The sequence below is a fragment of the Aquila chrysaetos genome, chromosome 3, assembly GCF_900496995.4.
Source record: "Aquila chrysaetos chrysaetos chromosome 3, bAquChr1.4, whole genome shotgun sequence".
NCBI lineage: Eukaryota > Metazoa > Chordata > Aves > Accipitriformes > Accipitridae > Aquila > Aquila chrysaetos.
In genome coordinates, this window is record NC_044006.1 from 55,948,072 (window position 1) to 55,971,127 (window position 23,056).

General features: G+C 41.0%; 1 protein-coding gene across 11 annotated transcripts; it reads left to right on the forward strand.

Annotated features, from left to right (window-relative positions):
- The first annotated feature begins 261 nt into the window (after window positions 1-261).
- Window positions 262-23,023, forward strand: PTER (phosphotriesterase related). 11 transcript variants are annotated; one of them, XM_030009302.2, is made up of 6 exons: window positions 298-362; window positions 3,470-3,654; window positions 11,952-12,428; window positions 14,633-14,898; window positions 18,935-19,075; window positions 22,185-23,023. In XM_030009302.2, exons 3-6 carry the CDS (start codon window positions 11,997-11,999, stop codon window positions 22,393-22,395), a joined length of 1,050 nt encoding a protein of 349 aa, XP_029865162.1. In that variant the 5' UTR covers window positions 298-362; window positions 3,470-3,654; window positions 11,952-11,996; the 3' UTR covers window positions 22,396-23,023. The 11 variants fall into 11 exon arrangements, 10 of the variants coding, with proteins under 10 accessions (XP_029865168.1, XP_029865160.1, XP_029865165.1 ...); XM_030009301.2 differs by lacking the exon at window positions 298-362 and adding an exon at window positions 2,973-3,086; XM_041122539.1 differs by lacking the exon at window positions 298-362 and adding an exon at window positions 11,819-11,856 and having other exon boundaries at window positions 3,160-3,654.
- The last annotated feature ends 33 nt before the right edge of the window (window positions 23,024-23,056 follow it).

A 23,056-nucleotide genomic window follows, 5' to 3' on the forward strand; every position in this document is an offset into this window, starting at 1 on the left:
CTCTCTCCAAGGGGGAACGGGCTCCTGGGCAGCACGAACCCTGGGTGGCGGGGAGGGGGCCCAGCGCCAGGGCCCACCGCGGGCACCGAGCCGGGCGGGTCCCCGCAGGGAGCCAGCGGGCCAGCGCTCGCCTCCCCGGCCGCTCGCCCGCCCGGCCGGGGCACGCCGGGCTCCAAAGGCCGCGCCGCCCTCGCACCCGGCCCGCTCCCCCGCCCCCCCCGGCGCCCGCTCCCGTCCCCGGGGCCGGGCCGCGGCGGGGAAGTCCCGCCCCGAGCGGGGCGGGAGCGGCGGGCTGCTAGCCAGCGGCCCCTGCTGCGGCCGGCCGGGTTGACGTGCTGCCGGCGGAGGGTCCTGCCCGCGGGGTGAGCGAGCGGGCGGGGTGAGCGAGGGAGCTGGCGGGCGGCGGGTCGCGTTGGAGCCCCGGGGCGCGTCTCCTCAGCCCGCCGAGCCGCTCCGCGTCCTCCCGCGGCCCAGACCCGTCCCGGGCTCACTCTTAATGCCCTCGGCCCGACGAGCGCCCGGGCCGGGAAACTTCGCCGGAGTTGAAGGGCGAGAGCTGCTTCCGTCCCTTCCGCCGCCGGCGCGGGAGGGCGGGAAGCGGCGGCGGCGGGTAACGGCCGCGCGTCGCCGACCTGCGGCGCTGGGGCCGCGCCGAGAGGCGGCGGCCTGAGGCGAGCGGGCCGGCGCTTCGTGGCGGGGAGCGCAGGTCTGGGTGCCGGGGCTTAGGGGGCCGCCGCGCCGGGCGGATAAGGGCGCTGAGGCGAGGCGAGGCCCGGCCCGCCGCTGGCGTGTAGAGCGGGAGCGGCGGCGGGAGGAGGAAGGAGGGAGGGAGGGAAGGAAGGAAGGAAGGAAGGAGGAGACCGCGGCCGGGACAGCGGCGCCGGGGCAGGCAGGGCTCCTGCGGGGAGACCCGCGGCAGGTCAGGAGCTTGAGGTGACGAACCCCCTTTCTGGAAGAGCGTTTCACAGGATCGGATGATACTTATAGGCAGAGTAACCCCCCAGCTCAGGCGGGCTTCACTGTGTGAGTGAAGCTACGCTGCTATTATTAGTGCTGGTATTTAATATTTGTACAGTCATAACAAGTTAAATATTGGAACTACGTCTTCTCCAGTACTCCTCTCCCGTCAGTCCCTGAGGGTGGCTCCGTGAAGGAACAAATGCCTCAATCCAAAACCGGGACCTTCAAAGGCTGCCTTCAGCTGCCTCTCCATCTGGAAGCACCCGCAGCCCTCTGCAAGATGCTTCCAGCGTTGCTTAAGCTTGACGAGGCTCAACAGCAAAGCCCCAGACTTGCCTGTGAGCCTTGTTGGGATCCATACACCATGCGTTTTCTTTGTGGCCTGAGGTGTGCTGCCCTTTACAAGACACAGTTGTGGCAGATGCCCTGCTCTCTCCTCCCTTTGCACCAGTTTGGCGAGCTGTGGAGAGCAGTGCTGGTTCTGAGTGAGGGAGGTTCAGGCCGCCTCTGCCAAACGTGCTTCAGCGCTGTAGCCAAGCCGCTGCCCAACAGTGGCCTTGGGCGTTTGGCAGCCCCCCCTGCAGCAGGTCCTGTTGTTGTGGTGAACTTGGTCCCAAGTTGAAGCATACAAGTCCTGTTGGTGAGGAACTCAGATGAGCGTTTTTTGGCCTAGCAAATACATGAGTGTATATATGATCTCTGCAAAACTTGTAGGTATAATTCTTTTTTTTAAGGTGTGTCTGTTGTTAAGGATGGTGTCTTTTGTATGCTAGACGCTTGTGATAACTCTTGAATGAAACAAATTTTTAGCCGGAGGTCCCTTGCTTTTGGAAAATTGTGTTTTGCTTGTCTGGAATTCCCCTGTGCTTTATGCTGGATACATTATTCAACATCCTCTGTTGTAATATGTTCTGTAGTGTTTAAAGGTTGTTGCTTGCTTTCTGCTGGGGGCTGTGTTTCAGTGATGGGTGAAGCGATGCTTCTAATAGGTAGTTTTGTATCTTTTTGTCAGGTACTTTGGGATTGTTATATGAAGACTACGTAAGTGTCATTTATTATTATGAATGCCTCTCATGTTTTGGAATTTAACAGACATAATATTTGCCATCATGTCATCATCATCACATTCATTTTTTAAGTTGTAATCAAAGGTGGCAACAATGGCATTCAGATGCTTAATTACATTTCACATAGGTGACCAGTGCTAACTTACTAAATTAATGCATGGCGGAGCAGGAACAAGTGTCAATGCTTCCCTCTGTGGTTAGGGAACCGTCAGCTTGCTCCTCATATATAAAAATCAGTATATAGTGAAGCATATGGCACCAACGAGTTTATTAAAGGACTATTTCTCTGAACATTCTGTGGATTTTATTTCTTATTTCACTTGATGTAGATCTAAAATATTTTTTCCATCTTTCAAAACTTGAAATACTGAACAAGGTTAATTTTTTAGTAAGCTGAAACCAGGACTTCTTAAGGTTTCATGAAAACAGAGAAAGGAGACTTCTGATTGCATCAGACTGGCCACCTGTCTGGTAGGAGGAGGATTAGAAATCCATCTAGTTTGTGGAAACATAAGGTTCAAGACCCTGGTTTGATTCAGAGCAGTTTTGAACTTAGATCTTTTGTATTTCTGGAGAATATACAAGTCATTGCATTACCAGCTGTATTGGAAGGGAAAGGAAGTGTCCCACCCCCCTAGTTCTAAACAAAAATTTAATCTTTTTCTCAGAACTGGTAGGATAGGTTTTCTGCTTTAACATAATTTTCTGGTCACAATTTAAAAAGTTTCCTCACAATTTTCTAAGTAGTGGCCATGTCTTTGGTCTGATAGTAATATGTATGTAGGTAATAATCCAAGAAGGGCATTTTGTGCTAGCAATGGCTGGGATATGTTTCAGAAGTATTTAACTACTTGGATAAGAAGAAGAAAGTAAGAAGAAAGACCACCACCTCTCTTATATGACAGTTTTATGTAAATCACAGTTTTTCAGTTGGATCTCGGAAGCATGTAGGATCACTCTTCTCAAAGATATTCTGAAACCTTAGTTTTGCGTGGAGCCAAAGCCACAGAGTTTTTCCTGAAGTTACTTCTGTGGAGGAGGGGGGACCAAAGAAGAACGGTATGTATGTTACCTGCTGAGGTGCTCTCTTTTTCTGCTCTTTCAGGATCTCACCTCTTACCTCAAAGTGTAAAAGGAGAATTGTTTTATCCCACAGTTGTCTTTGCCCTGTCTGGAGTCACTGTAGTGAGGACTAGTCACCAAATGACAGGAATTTAACTCTTTCTTTGCTGTGATTTGTGTAGCTTCTGGCAGATGGGTCATTTTCAGATGGGTCTGGAAATGTTCAACTGGTCTTACTGCTCAAACTCTTGTGAGTTGTAAACTTTATTGCAGGACTAGGTTCTTTGTTACTCACTTCAGACTGGGTAGCAAGGATTTTTTAAAAAACAGATAATTAATAGTTTCCAGGACAAAGATACTGACTTTGTATCTTCTTTCAGAACTACTGTGATATCACATTCAGACAAGACAAAACAATGGCAGGGTTCTGTGTCCAGTTCTTGTGAAGACTGAAGATTCGGCAATACCTGGAAAGAAAGCAGAAGGATATGCAGGAGACCTGACAGCCTTGTCAGCTTGTGTGTGTTGGTTGTTCCTACTGTTTCACTATTGTATCCAGCCGAGGGTAAGAACTTGGAACAACAGGAGTTGTACAAGCAAGAGGTCATTGACTTTGACCACTGACAAAGCATGCAGACTCTGTAAAGGCAATCTCTAAGTTAAAAGATAATGCTTAAGGTACACCCATCAGCTTTAAGCTTTGCCTTGGCTCACATTAACTTTTTTTGTGTGGGCTAGTTTCTTGTTACAGCAGAAGCAGACCTTGAGAAGGGCATACGGCTTCCATTTTCTGACACAGCCATAGAGAACAGTCACAGTGGAAACTGTGAAGGCTTTTCTCAGGGTATTTTTTTTCCAGTGGGTTTTCAGATTGGTTGCAAGTTTTGGGATACAGTTTGCAGTAGTGGGGAACTGAATTTAGTTGTGTGCATCTAAGCCCATCTCTCACTAGTAAAGAAAATGGTTTTCTGGAAGTCCCTGCTTATCCCAGTTGCTGCAGTGTGCGATCTTGAATGAGGCACTAAAGCCCATCTCCACGCTGTTTTCCACTGTGCATGGCTTTACAGGTTTCAGTGGATCGGTGACTTGTACGTTCTGCTGCAAGCTGACCTTGGGGTTCATCTGAATTTTTCTAGCTAGTAATGTCCAGTCTTGATCAGGAGGTAGTAATGAACATCACTCTTCCATTGCTTAGATTTGTGTGGTGAGAAGGGTGATGTCTGTTCTTTGGTGTTTTAGACCTCCATCCCTTTTCTCTTTATTTCTGCATGTAAAGATCCATAGAGTGATTTGGTGTGGCTCTTGGTGATGGTGCTGCACAAGTGAGTGATAATGCTCCATCCAACATGCTTACTGAAATGTTTAAGCTTATGTGAAAATATTTCAGCGTATATGACCTTAAGCAGAAAACCAATTTAAGTAAGTCAATGAGAATAACAGTAAGAGTAGAGTTAGATGTATGCTTCTTTCAAATTTGAAATTTAGAGGGAATGAAGACTGGACATGCATTCCTGAAAAGCACAGACTTTTTTCCTGTATCATCTTGTCCTAGCAAGAAAGAGAGTATGTGCTTGTAGCCCAGCACCCATGAGAAGCAAATACGATTCTGTTTAGGCTTAAGAATACGAATGTATGTATCAACATGCAGGACTCAGCCCATATTTGCATATAGCATAATGTGACTTCAGTTCTGATGTTTGGCCTAAACCCACTATATGTGCATGTAAAATATAATTAATTTAATGTTGGACCCTAGGGGAGAAATTTTATCTGACCTTTTACCAGGAGTAATTTTGGAAGCTGCCCAAAATGTAAAATCCCCTGAAGTTCTTCTAAAGGAGATGTTGATGAACAAAACACTTATGGGGATGTTGGTCTCGGATCTCTCTGAGGAAAAGAAACTTCAATGTGACTTTCCTTGGAGAAGCCTAGATTTTGAGACTGTTATCTGCACAGAAATAAGGTATAATAAAAGTCTGACTATTCTGTTCACAACAGCTGAACTTCAACCAAATTTAAAAAAATGTGCAAAGTATTACATACTAAGTGGCTTAGACTCTGCCTCTGGGGCAAATGGTCATGTGCAGATCACATGTGCTTGCTTTGATCCCAAAGTTATGGCCATACTGTGAAATCAATATGAGAGGCTGCACTTTGTTCTGGTGTGGCTGTTCAACTGTAAGGAAGAAATCTGTTTTATTTATGTCTGGCTCAAAGCCTAGCTAGAGCAAGAATGTGACCCCCAAACCATGTGAAGCTAGAAGGTCTATCTGTCTGCCACTAGCGAAGCAATGGAGGGAATATGCAGTGAGAACTTTCACTTACCCTTTCAGGTGAACATTTAAAAGCTTTGTTTCTCACTTGCCCAGTTCCTCTCCCCAGGGTGTGCTTTTTGGAGGTTCTGAGGGCAGGGAATCAATATATTGGCCTTTCATGTATGTGTGATAGTGTTTAAATTTCTCTTAAAATTTAAGTGACTTTGCTTTTAGGTCCTAGAACATTGCCAGTGCCACTCAAGCAATGTAACTACTGTGGTGTGTGTACATGCATGTTTTGCTGGGACTTCTCTTTTATCATTGTAGGCTTATATAAGACTTGGCTAAAGCTCTCCTAGTTTTTTTCATAGCACATATTGTAACTTTATATAAAGTCTTACTTTCAGTATCCCTTCTCACTTCTACAGTGTAAAGGTTTTTTGGTTGTTCAAAGCATATATAGGAAATCTAGTGAAAAACAATATTTAGCATTTCTTTTAGCTTGGCTTCTTAAGGAAATATATGTTTCTGAATGGTTTGGGGACCAGAGATAGGTCGCTGAAGGCCACAGCATTAACCCACTATTCTGAGTATCTCCAGAACTGTGTGCTTCAGGAAAAAATGTGCAAAGGTAGTGATAGGTGATGCTTTTTAAATATTTCCCCCAAGAGTTCTTTAGGTTTTGAATCTGTTGGCCAATTTCTACCCAGCTGAGAGATTACACATATCTGAAGTGGTGAGGTTCTTACTTGCATGAAAATATATCTGCCCAAAGATGGGAAACTGCAGGTGTCCCATTAAGGGAAGAGCTGCAACATATGCTCATATGGGGTTAGACAGGAGTTCTTGTAGGAGAGAGGCACTGTAAGCATTCCCCTCCTCCTCTCTGAGAAGAGCTTTAGTCAAGGCTTGAAAAATCTCCTGAGTGACATCGATCCTTAGGATGCAAGGACACCTTGCCTCAGTGTTGATGCTCATGGAAATACTAGCATGCCCTTGTCCCCTTAGTACACTTCCGCACTAGACAAGGGGCCGTACTGTGAAAAGCTGTCATGATACTTGTTTTGGGGGTTTTCTTAATTAACAGACTATGAAGGTAGTGAAAAAAAACTCAAATGCCTCTGAATAGCTAAGATTATTTTCCTTGGCTCATTTTTCTGAGTTAGCTTGAAATTTAGCAAATCATGATTATCTCATAGCTCCAATTTGGACAGGAAAAAGACCAATGTGACTTCTGACCAATGTCAATTCTGAAGACAAGGAAGAACTATTATGACTTCAGTGAGAATAATCTGTGTCACCTTCAGAGAAGCATATCTGCCATTTCTGCAGAAGAGACAGGAGTTTGCCCAGAAACCTGCATTTTTCATAGTACCTTTACCTCATTTCCAAATTCTGTTTCTTGGGCAAAATAACCCAAAAGCAGTATGAGATGTGCTGTTAACTCACATAACACAGAGACAACTAGTGGTGCTGTGAGAGTACCTGTGTAGGAGTATGGTGTCACAGGCTGTTGGACACCTTTGCAGACATTGACACAGAGGGAATTGCTGGGCTAAATGACAGGTAAGCCTGTATCTGTCCTGGAGCAGGTGCAAGTTCAGTCCTGCTGCTCTCACCCAGCCAGCTGTGGTGAACTCTGCTCCACAGCCCTTGTAGCTACACTTCCCTGATGCTGTGCATGAGCAAAAAAAGCCATGCTTATTGAAAGCAGTGTATGAGAGAGAGCTGGGTTTCAGGAATGGTTGTTCTGTAATTAGTGCTTGTGAATGAATTTTTGAAGATGGTAATGTAGATCTGGCACCCTTCTGTCAGAGAAGTTAGGAAACTTGCTTGTCTGATGGGGAAGAGGAAGAACCACGGTGGCAGTATTGAGTTCCTTCCACCCCCTAAACCTCTACAGAGTTGGCAGAAGCATGGGGGAAGAGAGAAAGAAGTTCATTTTTTAAATTCTTCCTGACAGTCTACATGTGTTCTCCTACCCTCTGCCTCTCCTCTTCCTTTGTCTTGCTAACTTTTTCCCTCATTGAGAAATGTTTACATGTGGGAAATGGTGAGATAACACCACATAGATTAGCTAATGGTAATTTACTACAGAAGTTGCGTGTCTCTAATTTGGGGCTTTTACATGCTCTGTAGAAGTTGCTCACAGTAGAATTGAATGCTCAAAGCATTTCCTTCATCTGTAAATATACAGCAAACCTGCACTATGTCACATTTCCTAGGACTGCATGGTTATAAAGGAAGGACCCACTTACAATGCTCTTGATGTAGCCAGGGCAGCCTTTGTTTCTAAATGGCAGCTGTGTTTAACTTTTTTTGAATATATTAAATACCTGTTAAGCCATTCTTTTTGCTTTTTTGTAAATTTTGTGTCACAGCAATCTGGATTTAGTGTCACTGTAATCTCACGTTGTAATGTAATGGCAATAAAATTATTCCCATACAAGTCTAGAGAGAATCTGTGCTAATACCATTAAAATGTGCTTACCGAATCAAAACAAATGCGGCGTTAGCATGTGGAAACTGTGTTTATGTGATTATAATGTTTCAGCAATACAAGATTACTGTAGGAAGCAACTAATGCGAACCTAGAGAGACTTCCCATTAGAAGACTATTAAAATGACACAATGACTGAAGCGCAAGTTTCAGATGGGAAGAGCGGAAACACAAATCTTGTCATCAGTATTCAGGCAAAACATCTATTGAACTCAGTGGAGTTTTTACCAGTCAGGAATGCAGTACCATGACCTTTTTAGCAGCAAGTCTCTTTTCTCTTAACAGTACCTCTAGGAAAAATATTTACTTTGCCAGTATTTAGTAGCTGACTAATGGTGAGAGTTGTATTTTATGCACCATACAATTGGTGGTTGTAAAGATTTGTCCAGAGTTTTACAAAAATGTTAAGGTATTGTTTCAAGGCTGTTCTGAAATAATACAAGTTTTGTTTATATCTTAAAGCAGTTCTCATTTTTTTTTAATCTGAATATGTAATTTTCAGGAAATACCATTTATTTCTCTGCTTATACAGCACCTGGAGCAGAGAAGCCTTGGTCTATGCAGGAGCACCTTGGCAATACCACAGCATAAATTAGTAATTTCCAAATCCAAAATACCTCTTATTGCCAGATAAGAGCCTACCTATTTATCTTTTTGTCATAGGAATCGACACCCTTCCCCTCCCCTCAGACTGGGTTAAGATTCACATATCTTATGTAGGACCATCTAAAATATACTTGTCTTGTCCAAGATTGTTTCTTGGCTCCCTCTGTAGTCTATGGAAGGAGGCCAGTATTACAGAAAGTGACTTGTCCTGTCCTATCACAAACATTCAAAACAGGCTGGATGAGTTGCCTATAGATGTCTTTCCATCTCCACTATGAAAATGGTCTAGATGGTTATTCTGTAGAAGACATACATCATTTTAGATGGCTAAATGAGGTGATATGAATTCAGTCCTTGGTGTATGAAAGAAGAAACTTTCTCAGAAGAAAGTTCTACATAAAGCAGGGCATGCAAGTCGTTAGTAAAGCACACAAACATTGATTTGTGTAGTAACATATACATGCTGAAATTAAGCAGTAGTCCTTATTCCATTTAAAAGCTGTTTGCCCCTAAAATCTGTTCTAAAGACACTAATTAAATTCTGGTTCCATCAGGTGAATCTTACTAGGAATAATGTATTATTTTAGCATAATCAGAGCATGCTGCCTATGTAAATGACAGTAGGGAAGATATCGGGGCAGTGGTTTTAAAAATAATTCCAGTCACAGGTTGTTGGCTGTCTTTATTTTTCATAATTTTTTTATTAAAAGCAGTAGGTTTCTAAAACTGTGTTAGTAAGCAGGCACAGACATTAATATTAATCATATTTTTCATGCAGATAAAATTAGGCCTACTTTAAATGCTGTTTGTGTTAGTTTCTGTTTTTGTGATGCTTCTTATATTTATAAAAATCCTTGGCCTTAATCAAAAGGTTCAATAGTAGGCATTGGTTCTGTAAACTCTGTATGTCTGCTATAATCTTAAATCTAGAGTCTAAAAATCAACAGATTGGTATCTGCTACAAGAGAAACCTGGCACTGGAACTGGTAATTTTAGATGTTTCCTGCTGTTATAAATCAGAGGACAGCAGCCTCAGGCTGTAAGAAGATCTCACACACACAACCATAGGTCTTCGCAGTGGGCAGGCCAGATTAATTAAGAGTATTCTAAATTACCTGTGTCAGAAAGGAATTAGTGAGAACAAATGTTGAAAGTAAACTTTTTATCAAAGTAGTAATCTGAAAGTGAGCAAAAATTCACATTTAATTAGAGTGGCCTTTTTGAGTAACTGCACTATTAAATAGCTAAAAAACTGAAGTGGAAACTTGTTAAGGAAACAGACTGTAATCAATTTGTGTCAAGTTTTATCAAAAGAACTTCAATACTTGTATATTTAATTATATAACAAAATACTTATATAGGTTTGTTTTCCTAACTTAACAAATGGATTTGAAAATTGTCAGTGAACATGGGGAAGGAAAGTCTGTTTCCAATGGAGAGAGTAGTTATCCCTCTTTATGCTGTTAGGGTTTTACTGAATACCTGAGTGTAGATATTGAACGTCAGAAAAAAGGCAGGGGGGGGAAGCAAAGGTAATGCAATTATCTTAGAATTATGTTAGTCTCTTTGCTGTGCATATAAGAATGACTCAGATCATTGAACTTTCTCCAAAATAGTGGGTTGCTCTGTAGAGCACCAGCTTTGTTCAAGGATGGAATTAATGACTGGGTTGGACAACTTAATTGAATTGCAGCTAGCAGCAGTTTCTGACTAAGACAGGTATTTTGCTTTTAATTATTTGCTCAAGAATAATATTTTCTGAAATCATGCACTTCTTAATTTATTTGGCAAAAAATAAATCATTATATTAATCAGCCAGCAGTCTGTTCTATGAGAGTAATTATTCTTCTGCCTTCTCAAACAAGTCAACACACTAGTCTAGAAATGAAATTCATAAAAGAACAGTTCTTCCTAAGTCTGCTTTTACATAAAGCAAGCAAACATAGTCAGTCCTTTCTTATGGATGGCCAAGTTTTCATATTAAAATAGCTGGCAGCTCTACAGACTTCACTAGGCAGGTGATATCTGCCTTTTGCAGGGGCTGGGTCACTTTCTTACATTGGTACTCTGACAATGACTGCTTCTCATGAGATGAAAGTATCCCCAAAGAGATCTCGACATTCTTGTGCCCTTTGATATGTAGAGTTCAGTGCCCTTCAGATTTCAGTTTTTCTGTCATCCTGGTAGATTAACTTTAGCAGTTAAAAGGAAAATGTCCTCTGAGGGCTTCACCAGTAACAAACCCATGTTTGTGATATTACTGACTAAAAGGGAGACAGAAATGGGAAAGACCTCTGTCTTTAATCAATAATGCATGCTCTAGTTAGTCCTGTCCTCTGGACATGATTAAACATGTATTTTGTTTCATAACTAATGATTTTGGTTGACTAGGGATTATAACTATATATCCTCAAGCCTTTGCAACTAGCATCAGGAAGATCTAACACGAACTGGGTAGTCAGCTATGTTTAACGTTAATATGGCACATAAACAAAAAAGACTACCCCCACTCCCAAAAGAAAAAAATACCCCAAAATCCCAATGGAGAGAGCTGCAGCTAATTCTAACCTGCAGTGAGTCAGGCCAAACTCACAGAGGGCAGATGCCTTTGACATGAACCAACTGCAGGCAGTAGCCTCAACCTGTATCTTTGTCACCACTCATTTGAAGTTTTGAGTAATAACATTGTTTCGTTCATGTTAAAGGTGAAGAAAGAAGTCTCTCAGAGACTGAGCTGTATAAAGTTAAGTGTTAGGTTAAGGCACGTTCTTAACTGGTAAAATATTTGGCAAATGAACCTGATGGGAAAAGCACTTTGGCTTTTGCCTCGCTGTTTGGGGGCCACGCTGTATCTTTAGTGACTGTTGTCAGCCTTGGAGGAGTTGTCCTGGGCTGTTCCAGACCTCCACAGCGCAGCTGGCAGGAGAACCTGAGACCCTGTTGAAGCCAAAGGAGCAGATGTTCACCCCCATCCCTGCGTTCCTCCAATGGAGGGGCAGACAAGGTGCCCAAACATGGACAGCTTCTGCAGCACGCGAAAGGGGCAAGTGAGTCTTGGAGGACTTGGATAATTAAGCTGAATGTACCAGTAAGGAATATTCAGCCTTGGTGCCAAGTATGTTCATCTGGTGGCTCAAGCTGACAAAATTTGACAGTTGCTGAAGAGCAGAGAATCCTAAATGAACATGCAGTGGTTGTTATTAAATAGGAAACATTTATCTTAATGTGATATTGACTATAGCACAATAAATGATCACAATTTCCTTGTACTGGAATGTGATATTTTTACATTGTTAGAGTACTGATACCAGTGCAGTTGGGTAAAATAAATGCTTTATTTTTCATGTTGGCAACTCTACTGGAAACAGCGTTTGAAAACATTCCAGCAAACACACACAGCGTGTAGGTATGTGCATGAAAGGGAGGAGGGAATTCAGAAATTGTGTAAGAAAAGTTTGCTCTTTCTGAAATGTCTTTGTTTCCTTTCTTCTTCCTTCCCAGATTCTTTTAGAATCTGATTATTTTTTTCCCTTTTGTTGAAGAAAAATGCCTTTCTTGAGAGGCAAAGCGCAGACTGTCTTGGGCCCTGTGGAGCCAGACTGCCTTGGCTACACGTTGACTCATGAACACTTGACTATGAACTACAGCGGCTGTTATTGTCCACCTTCTCCAGGCCAAGAGCCTCTGTCTGATGCGCCCATTGAGATGAAGAACTTGTTTTGGATTAAGCAAAATCCCTACAGCCATAAAGAAAACCTTCTTTTGTATCAGGAAACAGATGCTGTGAAGGAGGAGCTGTTGCATTTTAAAGCAGCAGGTGGTGGGACGATTGTGGAAAACACAACCACAGGAATTGGTCGGGATATGAATACTTTGAAGAAACTTGCTGAAGAAACTGGAGTCCATATTATTGCTGGGGCTGGGTTTTATGTGGATTCCACTCATTCTTCTCAAACACAGGCCATGACAGTGGAGCAGGTGAGTCCTAACCATTGCTTCAGTGTCTCTCTTCTATGAATTATCCCTGGGTGAATCAAAGTTGGAGAGAAATTCCAGCAAAATAGATGATATCTAGAAGTTCTCAACGTGAGAAAACTTGGGAACAGCATTAGTGTTTGTGTGTTATAGCTGGACCAGCACTACTTGAGTGTGCTGGGTTTATCTGTCAGCATTTCCAATTTAGCTTCATTTTCTCTCAGGGGTTTGTTATAATGCAACAGTAAAAGTAAAATAGAGTACATCATGTGTGGGCATCTGGTACAACACCAATTATCCTGTTCTTTTTACAATTTTTAAGGAAGGAGTATATCCCTTCTACCTCTTTTGTCTCTTTTTCTGGCTAATTGCTTCCCAATGAGATCACCCAGAATTCCTGTAAAAAGCATAAATAACTGCAATATTTATAGGACAGTTGTAAATCATTGCTCTGCTCAGGATGCTGTATGTTATATCTCTCTTCTCTACCATTTGTCCAGACTTTTCAGGGCAGAGTTTACATCAGATTATTTGTACGGTGCCTAAGACAGTGTGTTAATAATGACTGAGGTCCCCAGATATTCCTATAATAATAAATACTCATTCATCTTTTAATAAGAAAATGTGATGATAGGGAGAAGAGGGAAGGGAACTCTCCAAGGCAGGAGGCTGTGAATGTGGATGAACAGAGCTGAGAAAATTTTTTTAAAATCTGTCACAGTTTACAAATTAATCAAATTCATTTTAAAAATCAATGGTCAAAACTTGAGCAGCGCTGCCAACCACACTGGACCCAAGCTGGCCCAAGCTGTATGGAACCACACTACTTTTCCTAAATATTCCTCCATCACTTCAAATTTGATACAAATAGATTTCTTGGGGCAAAGGTTTCCCTTCTGTATTTGGTGGACTGCTGGAGATGCACAGATGTCCTGTACTCAGCAGATAATCAATACTTAATCCAATCAAGAAGACAGTTACTTAGAAAGGGTTGTGCAGTGCCTGATCCATGATAACTGGTGGTTCCTCATTTGCCAGTGAATTTGACATGATGATAAGTTTTCTGATTAGACAAAGGTGATTTGAATATTTTGAGAGATGTTCTTCAGGAGAGGAGTGAATTCTGTATCTGGTTGTCTACAGAAATGGTTGGTGGACTGGTTATACATGAAGCAGAAGGTGTGTGATCATAGGATAAAGCGTTGGGCAGAAGCCTGTTCTAAATTGTAATAGCTTGGACTGACTTTTGTGTGTTGAGTATTCACCAATATGTTGTATGATGCTGTTGAGGAGACAAGGTGTGGAGTAGACATAAGTTACAGATTTATTTGAGAATTGGTTTGGGGTTTTTCAGTTTCCTGGATTTGCTTGCAAACATTCCTTCTTCCTTTGCTCACTTTATTCTTCCTTAAAATCATGATTTCCTTTAACATTTAGCGCCAAAGAGTTAGAAGGTCATCATCAGTGCCACTTTGTGCTCTCGATTCTGAATGTGTGCTTTAAGATATATGGCCTTTTCTGGAAAAGAAAAACTAAAGCTTTTGTAACAAAAACTAAAGCTTTTGTAACAAACTGCTTTTTTTTAGGAGATTCTGATGTCTTTTTTGCCTATGAATATTTTAAAAGCAAGCTAATTTTGACCCAGTAAATTTGTCAGCTGAGCTTTGTTCTTGTAGTTTGGAGTCAGCGGAGCTCCTGTTGTTTTGCGTTGGCATTCCCACAAGCAAGATTTGCCTTAAACTTGTCTCTTCAGGGTCTTTGCCAGTTTCTACCTTCCATATCTGAATGACAAGGTTTCCTTATTCTCTGAACCCTTGTTTTGCAACAAATCACATTGAATTGTTTCTGGAGCCACTTCAGGAGTGTGAGGCACAGGTTTCATGATAAACTAACTTTTTTTTAAATTAGTCTCAGCCTAAATCAGTGTTCAAGTTATATGTAGACCAGCTATCTTGGCAATTCTGGACAACTGTGTGAGTGGATACTGTTAAATTGATTTGCTTCTGTGTTTATTTTGGTCTCAGTGAATGGCTAGCATAACATTAGTTGACAGAAACCGGATTTTAACTGCAGCGTTTTCACACACCCAACTATTAAGTTCAGCAATATCTCGGGAGTATAACTAGCACAGTGTCCATAGGCCAAATTTGATACTATTTAACACAGATAGTATTAATAACCCCAAATCTCATTTTCCTGTTCTCTAGCTTACAGGCATTATTGTTGATGAGATACTCAATGGAGCAGACGGGACTAAAATCAAGTGTGGTGTGGTGGGAGAAATAGGCTGCTCCTGGCCTTTGACTCAGAGTGAACACAGAGTGCTTCAGGCAACAGCGCAGGCTCACTCACAGCTTGGGTGCCCCGTTATCATCCATCCCGGCAGGAACAGCGATGCACCTTTCCAGATTATCCGCATTCTGCAGGAAGCTGGGGCTGATGTTTCAAAAACAGTCATGTCTCACCTTGACAGGTAAGCAGACTATTCTCCTGTCCTTCTGGCAGTGTTGCCACAACTCACTGGGGTTTTGGGGAACTACACTGCAAATAGCTAGGCTTCTGCTGCGCACTGGGATCACAACATGAAGAATTATCTTTAAGTTTACTGACTTAAAAATAACTGCTTATATAGAGCTTGATCAGCTTCCAGCACTTCAGTCAGGATCAGCTTTTAGATTCACATTGATAAAAAGATTTTGGGATTTTACATGCTCTCTTTGAAGGCCTGGGAGTGAGATTAGGAATAACTGTAGCCACATATTTTAAAAATGGGAATTCCATTAATTCGTATCCCTGCACAAATCCCTGTATTTACAAAGCATTGGACATTGAGCAGCTCTCACTAAATTGGGTGGGAAGTTGCTGGGCTTCCAGCATTTTGAAAACTGGGCCACTCTTAAGGGCATTACCAAAATCTCACAGAAGCTAATGGAGAACTTGATTTGGCTGGATTCTGGATCAAAGCAGAAGGCAGATCTTTAACATTCTGCTACCAGACAGAAGAAATATTGCTTAAAAAGAAAACAGTCGCGTTTTGTATAGTTCTTAGCATAGACCAGTGAGCTCAGTTTTAGTTTCCTTGAGAGCAAAAGCCAGGAGCACCACATCAGACATGGAGATGAATTGGGATGATTTTTTCTCTCTCCAGTTTAGAAACACAGCCTCTATTACCAAATCAGTTTTGTGTGACCTTGTGTTGCTGATGGTAAGCTGGAAAATGTCCAAGCATTGATTAGTTTGGCCAGTTGCTGAATAATGGAGACTGTCTGTGGTCATATGATTCTCAGCAATTGGATTGTTTGCCCTCAATGTGAGTGTAATATAGGCAAGAGCACTGTGCTCCAAATTTCTAACGGTTATAAGCTCTTAAGAGCTTGCAAATCAAGCTACAGGTGTTTTCTATTCCCACAGAGCTCAATGTTTTACTTGGGGATTTTTAGGACCATAGAATTCAGTGCCATTAAATTTTATTTACATTTGATTATATATAAATGATATGGGCTTTCTTTATGTGTTTACCTGTATTCCATTGTATCTATAGCTATATTTTTCTCTCCTTTTTAAAGAAAAACTGATTACTTAAATCTTTTTATGAAAGAGGACTGAGCAAGCTGCAGGTGTCAGTACTTACATAGCCATTTTGATACAACATAAACATCCAGTTATGGTTTTTTGCCTTTATACACTGTTGTAAATCACTGAATTCAGTGATTGCTGGAAAATAAGCAATATAAGTAGGAAAACAGTCAAGACAGAGGTGCAGTTTCACTAACCGCCGCTGATGCACAATATGACATTTCCTTATACTCCTTCTATCATTACTTTCACACATTCAGGTTGGCACTTGCTATAACATAGACTCTAAACTACTGTGAAGTTTGGCTTTGCAATGTGCATTTAACATTTTAAGTCTCCTCCAGTGAGAAAAATCCATGTGGGAGCATCCCAGTCCCTTAAATGTGAGATAAATTTGTACATAGCTCCATATTTCATATCTGCTTTTGACATAGACAGAATGATAGTTTTCAGGTGGATTTACAGTCAAATGATAAAACTAAAATCCTGGCTACCATGTTTTACAATTTAGCACCTTAGAACAAAAGGTAGCAAGTGTCCATAGTGAAACTATAGTGTAGATAAAGGCTGGGAAGCAAAAGCTATCCAGTCTTGGCTTTGGCCATTTATTAGGGATTAAGGTTATAAAGGTATCTTGGTAGAGATCAACATTGATTCATTTGAGTAGCTTTTGTTAGAAGACTCACAGCAACCGTTATGAATGCCTGCTTGGTAATGGTTTGGTGGGTGTCCCTGCTGTAATTTATGGATTAGGTCCAAACTACAGGATGCTTCTCTGTGTCCCATCTCCTTTTCCATGCTCTCAGGGCTGCTCAGGGACACGTGTTGCCCAAACACCTAATTCCAGCACAGAGATTAGCAATTTGACCTGAGAACTACTGCTGCTGCTACATCCCTGTGGTTTACAAGGAGACCCAACAGCTGATGAAATTAAGCTCTCCTGCTCTTCGTTGGGACAGAGCACCCAAAAGCACAACACTAACAGTAGTTTTAAAAATAAATTGTTCTGGCTGTGATTTTGAAATATATCGCTGGGTGGTTTTTGCCGCCTGCACAGGATTGAATACTCTTGGCTACCATCTCCCTGTGAACTGAGCAGGGCTGGATCTAAAATAACCCGTTCTCTTGCTCTGCACTTTGAAAACTCATTTGGTGATAAATGTTCAATCTCTGTAAACTGTAACATTTATTTAAAAATAACATTTTTTATTAATTACAGTTGGCAAGTCTTAGACTCCTGCTGATGGCAGGCTTGTTTGAACAAGGGTTTTCTCTCTCTCAACCCATCTGTTCCTCCTACTTGGTCCTGTTGTTAAGTCATAATATTGAAATCATGACATCAGTGTCGTGGAGGCTTACAAGAAATTAAATTATGCAGGTGATAAACTCAAAATAAACTTCATTGTAACCAAAACTGTTTAACAGGTGATAAACTAAGAATGAAGTTTGTTCTAATCAAAATCATTTAGCGCTCTGACAAATATTAGTAAACTACAGGTTCAAGATGTTGAACGGAGCTAATAACACACAACCGACTTAAGAATTCTTAAGCTTTAGAAATGAGGATCCAAAATGTGCAATCACTCACCTAAAAGATGAGGGCTCTCAACCTGCAGGAGTTACCTTGGGCAGCGTCCTGACCCATGGGGCAAGCCCCCAATTGCAGACCCGCTGCTCTGAGGAGCACTGGCTCCATTTGCCCTTCAGCGGGCCTCCATTTATACCCCAGTTGAACCTGAGCTGTGGTCATACATGGTTAATGGTCGCGAAGTTTCTTTTGACCGAAGTGTTCCATTGGCTGAGGGCCTTGCCTTTGGACCGAAGAGTGTACGTGACAGTCATTACTGGGGAGAGCTGTGGTTCAACGGTCGGGAGGTTTCGAGGGGTTTCGGTCTTTACCAGGGTGGGTGCGCTTGCCACAATCAGTCATTTCCATAGCAGTGGACTGTGATGTAATTGTATAGGGTGAAATTACTTAGTGACATCAATATCTGCAATAATAAAAAAATTAAACTACTGCCCTTTTGGTTAACTGTGCTGTTCTTGTGGAAACTTATTTTTTCCTTAGATGAAAAAAATTGTGTTGTGGTTATAAAGATAAAATTACAATGTATCATTTGAGTGGTTTTGTTTTCCTTTGGATAGCTTATACTCTTGGTAAATACATTTCAAAGAAACAAAAATATTCCAGAGAGCGCTTGTTTCAGTTGCCATTCTTTCCAAATGAGTGGTGGGTTTTAGTAGCTTTGTTCCTTCACTTTTCAAATCTGCTGCAAAGCCCATGTCCCAGGTACTCACAGTGCCATTATATATTTTGGTGAGAGCGTTTCCTTAAGGCGTTCTGGCCAGATCCCAGTGCAAACAATGATATATTGCTGTTCTAATGACCATCTAGGAACAGCACTGTACAGAATAGAAACTAAAGACAAAGTTGTGTATTACCAGTGTGTGATGGATGAAACAAGCCCTGGATGTAGCTGTCTCTTGTAACTCTCTTGGGAAAGTAAATCTGTCTTGTGTAAGTAATCCATTGTCTGTTTTTTTAAATGTCACTATGAATTAACCTGCTCCTTAAATGTCCTTCCTTGTTAGGTTGTCTGTTGAGAGGGTTAGTGATATCAAAAGTAAGTAACTCTCCTGTTTCCATTTAAAGATTATCATAAATGTTTTCATTATTTAATGGGGGAAGAGTTGGTTTTGTTTTGGTTTTTTTAATGCATGAAGTCCCAGGTGAATGTGAGAAAGACAATGCTCTGTATCAGCTTAAGTTGCATGTGTCAAACAGGAGTCCTGTTTTTCAAAAGGATGAATTAAATCTTAGATTATTGGTTTTGTGCCTTGCAAGTAGGAAATCACAAAATACCTATCCTTGCATCATGAGATTTTTTTACTTTGTATTACAATGCTGACTTTGTGTTATATATGTTCTGTAGGACTATATTTGACACAAAGGAACTTCTGGAATTTGCTAAACTTGGATGCTATTTAGAGTATGACCTATTTGGTACAGAATTTCTTCATTACCAGTTCCATCCTGATATTGACATGCCGAGCGACAGTGAAAGAGTTGCAAGGTATCTGCTTTCATGCAGTTTAAGCTATAGCATTGCCATTGACATATGAATATTATTGGTACTTGTTTTAAGGCCATCACAGAGTGATTCTGCTTGCTGTTCAAAATTTTCTTTTTTCATACTAAAATAATGACTTTTTTTTTTCCTGCTGCTGTCACACCTTTAGAGCAGCATTTATAATTTCTTCTATCTGCAAAGGAAGATGTAGACTTATAGTGTTGTAGAAAGTTGCTTGAGAAGAAGATCAAGAGCTTTTTTAACTTCATTCTCTATCCTAATTCCAAGCTGATCTGGTTGAATTTTATCATTTACTGCATTTATATAGATTGTAAAAAAGGAAAGGCTAGAGATAGTGGATTTATGTTAGGGTTTGGCTTTTGTTTGAAACATAGTATTGGAAACCTAGTGCTGCTACTAGGCGTCATCTGAGCCTGTTACATCGCCTCACAAATGTGCTAACTGAGCAAAACTCACTGCTTGTCTTGCGTGGATTTGATCCTGTGCTTCTGTCCTGAAAACCAGACTTTTTTCTTTCAAGCACTTTATCACCTCTCTTCCCCTTCTCCTTTTGCCCTTTGTCTCTTTTGAAGGATGAGATTCCTGTCTCCTCAGAACTCCCATGCTCCTTACACTCACAATGAAAATATTGGGCCCACTGGCAGGATACCTCTTCCCTGCTTCTCGTCAGCACATGCACTCTCAGCTCAGCTGCACAGCTAATCTGTTGGGCTGTGCTAACACAAGGTTTTGCCAAGGAGATGCATTCCTTCCAGAAACTGTCTGAGACAGGTAGGAACAGCTGGGAATGGGCATCTCACTCCTTCCACTCTGTCCGGAGGTGTGATCCTCCTGTCCTGTTTGTCCACAGTGTCCATGTGCAGCGAAGTGGCAGGTTTCTGAGGGGCGTGCCTTTTTTCCTTCCAGAGTCACAAACAGTTCTTTAATTCTCCTTCATGAGAAAGATTTTACGATGCCTGATCACTAATGAAGTAACTTTCTAGCTTTCGCTTACATTTCAGACATAGCTTCCCTCCCCCTCATTGTCAGATTAACCTCAACACTAATCTTCCCTGTTTTCAGACTCTTCTTTTCTTAAGAAGGTCCCGTGGTTACTATTCCACTTACTACCAAGTCTTTGCTGCTGCTTTTCACACTAGAAATCATTTCTCTGTCTTGAGGGCTCTCAGTCTTGCACTCAGTATTTTAAACTGTTGCAATGAACCCACAGCTTTCACATTTAGAATAGGTAAAGTTGCTCCCCTCCTGTGTGCCTCCTCCCCTGTCCTGTGCCATGGGAGGTCAGCGTGTACAGAAGCACTGTGAGGAATATGTGTAGAAGAATGGACGCTGCCTTGGTTAACAAGTGCTTGTTCAACCGTGGCAAAGTTTTCATTCCATCCATGACACTTGCTCAGTCACCGACGTCTTTCCTTAAACTCTCTGGCATTTGAGTATTTCTTGCAGCAGGCTGTTTATACGAAGAAAATACAAAAAATTTGTCTTCTCATTGTATGGTGTGAATATGTGCATTTGAGTTAGAAGTGCCATTAAATGGAAAAAACTCAATTTTTTCAGGGACAGTTTTTCTTTGAGTCAGAAGCAAGTACTAACTAGACTTACAGGAATGAGCAAAAACCAGCAATGAATATGGAATATAAAGGACCATATGCCTCTCCAACCAATGAAATTAGTCCAAATATGAAAGGAGATGATTCTAAGATGTTTGGTCAGCAAAGAACTTAGTCCCTCCAGTGTCATTGCTCTTACTTTCCGGTTGGCTTGTGGTCTCTCTGTATTTCAGGCTGGAGAAGATACTTGTGATGTTGTAATACTACAGTATATGTAGTGTTGTGCACTATATGGCACTATTTACGGTGTTTTTTTGAAAGATGCTAATATTTTACCAGGATCTGTCTTTCTTGCCTTCTTCCTGCTGCCTATATTGATTTGATCCTGCTACATGTATCTCCTCATAACTAACTGTAATAAAAAGTGGCAGTAAGGGCTTTCAGATACAGTGTAGTTACTTATAAAACTAGTATTTGCTTTCTTGCTGATCAACACACAGTCAGGAAGGTAAGATTTAGAATTTCACAGTGCTGGCAAATGATGGAATTGGGTGCCTTCAGGAGGAATGAGCACTTTCCAGGTCTGGTCTATCTGTCTCTGCCACTTTAATGCTGCAATCCACTGCCAAACTAAATGGAAGCTTAGTGGGAAACTTAACAGTCATGCAATACAGGAGTTCAGACATCCACCGAATAAATTCTAAAAAATGAGCTGAGCAAAGGATTAAGGTTACCAGAGTGAAATGTGGAACAGAAGGACTTCTTGTAGCAGACTTGCTACAAGGGAGTGGCCAGAAGGATCACTTCTTTTTCCAAGCTGACTTCTTGTCATTTTGCCAACTGTGTTTAGCTGGGCCGCCACAGTAACTCCTCTTATTTCCTGGTATATGCTAGCACTGTGCAATGCCTGTCTTATTTATCTTCTTCTTTAATGAACATCTTTGAAATGTGTTTGGATGATAACTGTCTGTATGGAATATGATGCTGACAACTTCAAATTTTTATTACCCTGGTTTGCTAAATGGGAATTAACTAAAGATGTGGAAGTATTTGTGTAATTGAGCCAGGCTTCTTAAATGACCTGTCACACACAGGGTCTGGTCATTAACAAATGTAATGGGACTAGCTTTGTGACAGCAGCAAGAACTAACCTGCTGAAAAGGAGTTTATTTAGGAAATTACTGCTTACTCATATATAGAAAACTTGTGTCCCATGCTTGGTGATGCTGAAGCTCTTGAATTCCTCCGTGGACTTAATGGGACTGGGAATGCAAAGTCATGCGCCAACTGGAGTTTTCCTTCTCCACTTTGAGATGTGTAGTGGTATGTTTTCAGAGGTGGGGTTTTTTTCATTCAATAAAGTATGTGTTTTAATTTAAATTAAGTATAAGGAATATGTCTTCTGAGGACCTAAAAATAAGTATTTTCAGTTATAACACAGTCCAGCAGTACAGTAATGTGAAAAACGTAAATCCTGCCCAGTTCTGTGCTGTTGCAGAGTGAGAACCTTTCACTGACGGATGTGCTTTTTACTTTTGCAGGATTCGTATGCTGATCGATGAAGGCTATGAAGACAGAATTCTGATTGCTCATGATGTGCACACTAAGAATAGGTTGATGAAATATGGAGGTCATGGATATTCACATATCCTTAAAAATATAGTTCCTAAAATGCTAATTAGAGGCATATCCCAAGATAAAATTGATAAAATACTCCTAGCAAATCCAAAGCGGTGGTTGACTTTTAAGTAGGAATGATGAGTAAATATTCGTATTTTATAGGGAAGCTTGATAAAATTCAGATTTGTTTCAGGAGAGCACTCATTTTAAAACTTGGTTCTTTTCAGAGAAACTGGAAGTTATTCATTAGATGCGAACAAACTGATTATGACTTTTCTTTTTAATTAGAATGACAAAATTATGTATTCTCTCTGCATTTTCTCCTAAAAGTCTGTTCATGAATGATTTACTGGGTATGAGCCTACCTGCAAAGTCTTTTCAATTGAAATTTTAAAATTTTTTCTAGAGAGTAATCTAATACTATTATTAGATATTACCCAAAAATATTTTTGAAGATGCATCATCTGGACTTTGAAGGAAATTATGGTTTTCAGTTAAATTCCCCTTCTCCAGGGGGTGATTTTAATCCTTGTAATATTGACAATCTTCTAATTATCCTTAGATTCTTTAAATAGTGCTTGATAAAAGCCTGGGGTTTTTAAATAGCTTCCATAGACAACAGAAGGCAAAAGGAATCTCAAATAATTCTGAAAAGATGTTGTTTCTTTCTAGTTTAACAATTTACGTATTTTTAACTGAAAGTGTAAAAAATACATGGAAAAATACATTTTTGAATAAAGCAATTTGATGACCTTTTAAACTGTGTGCAGTATTATTACGTATGTCTTTTTTT

Excerpts from the sequence above, each read along its gene's own strand:
- PTER (XM_030009300.1), top strand. The coding sequence starts at position 11,997 with ATGCCTTTCTTGAGAGGCAAAGCGCAGACTGTCTTGGGCCCTGTGGAG. Across the intron at positions 12,429-14,632 it reads AGGCCATGACAGTGGAGCAG|CTTACAGGCATTATTGTTGA; the intron begins GTGAGTCCTAAC and ends CCTGTTCTCTAG. Across the intron at positions 19,076-22,184 it reads GACAGTGAAAGAGTTGCAAG|GATTCGTATGCTGATCGATG; the intron begins GTATCTGCTTTC and ends TTACTTTTGCAG.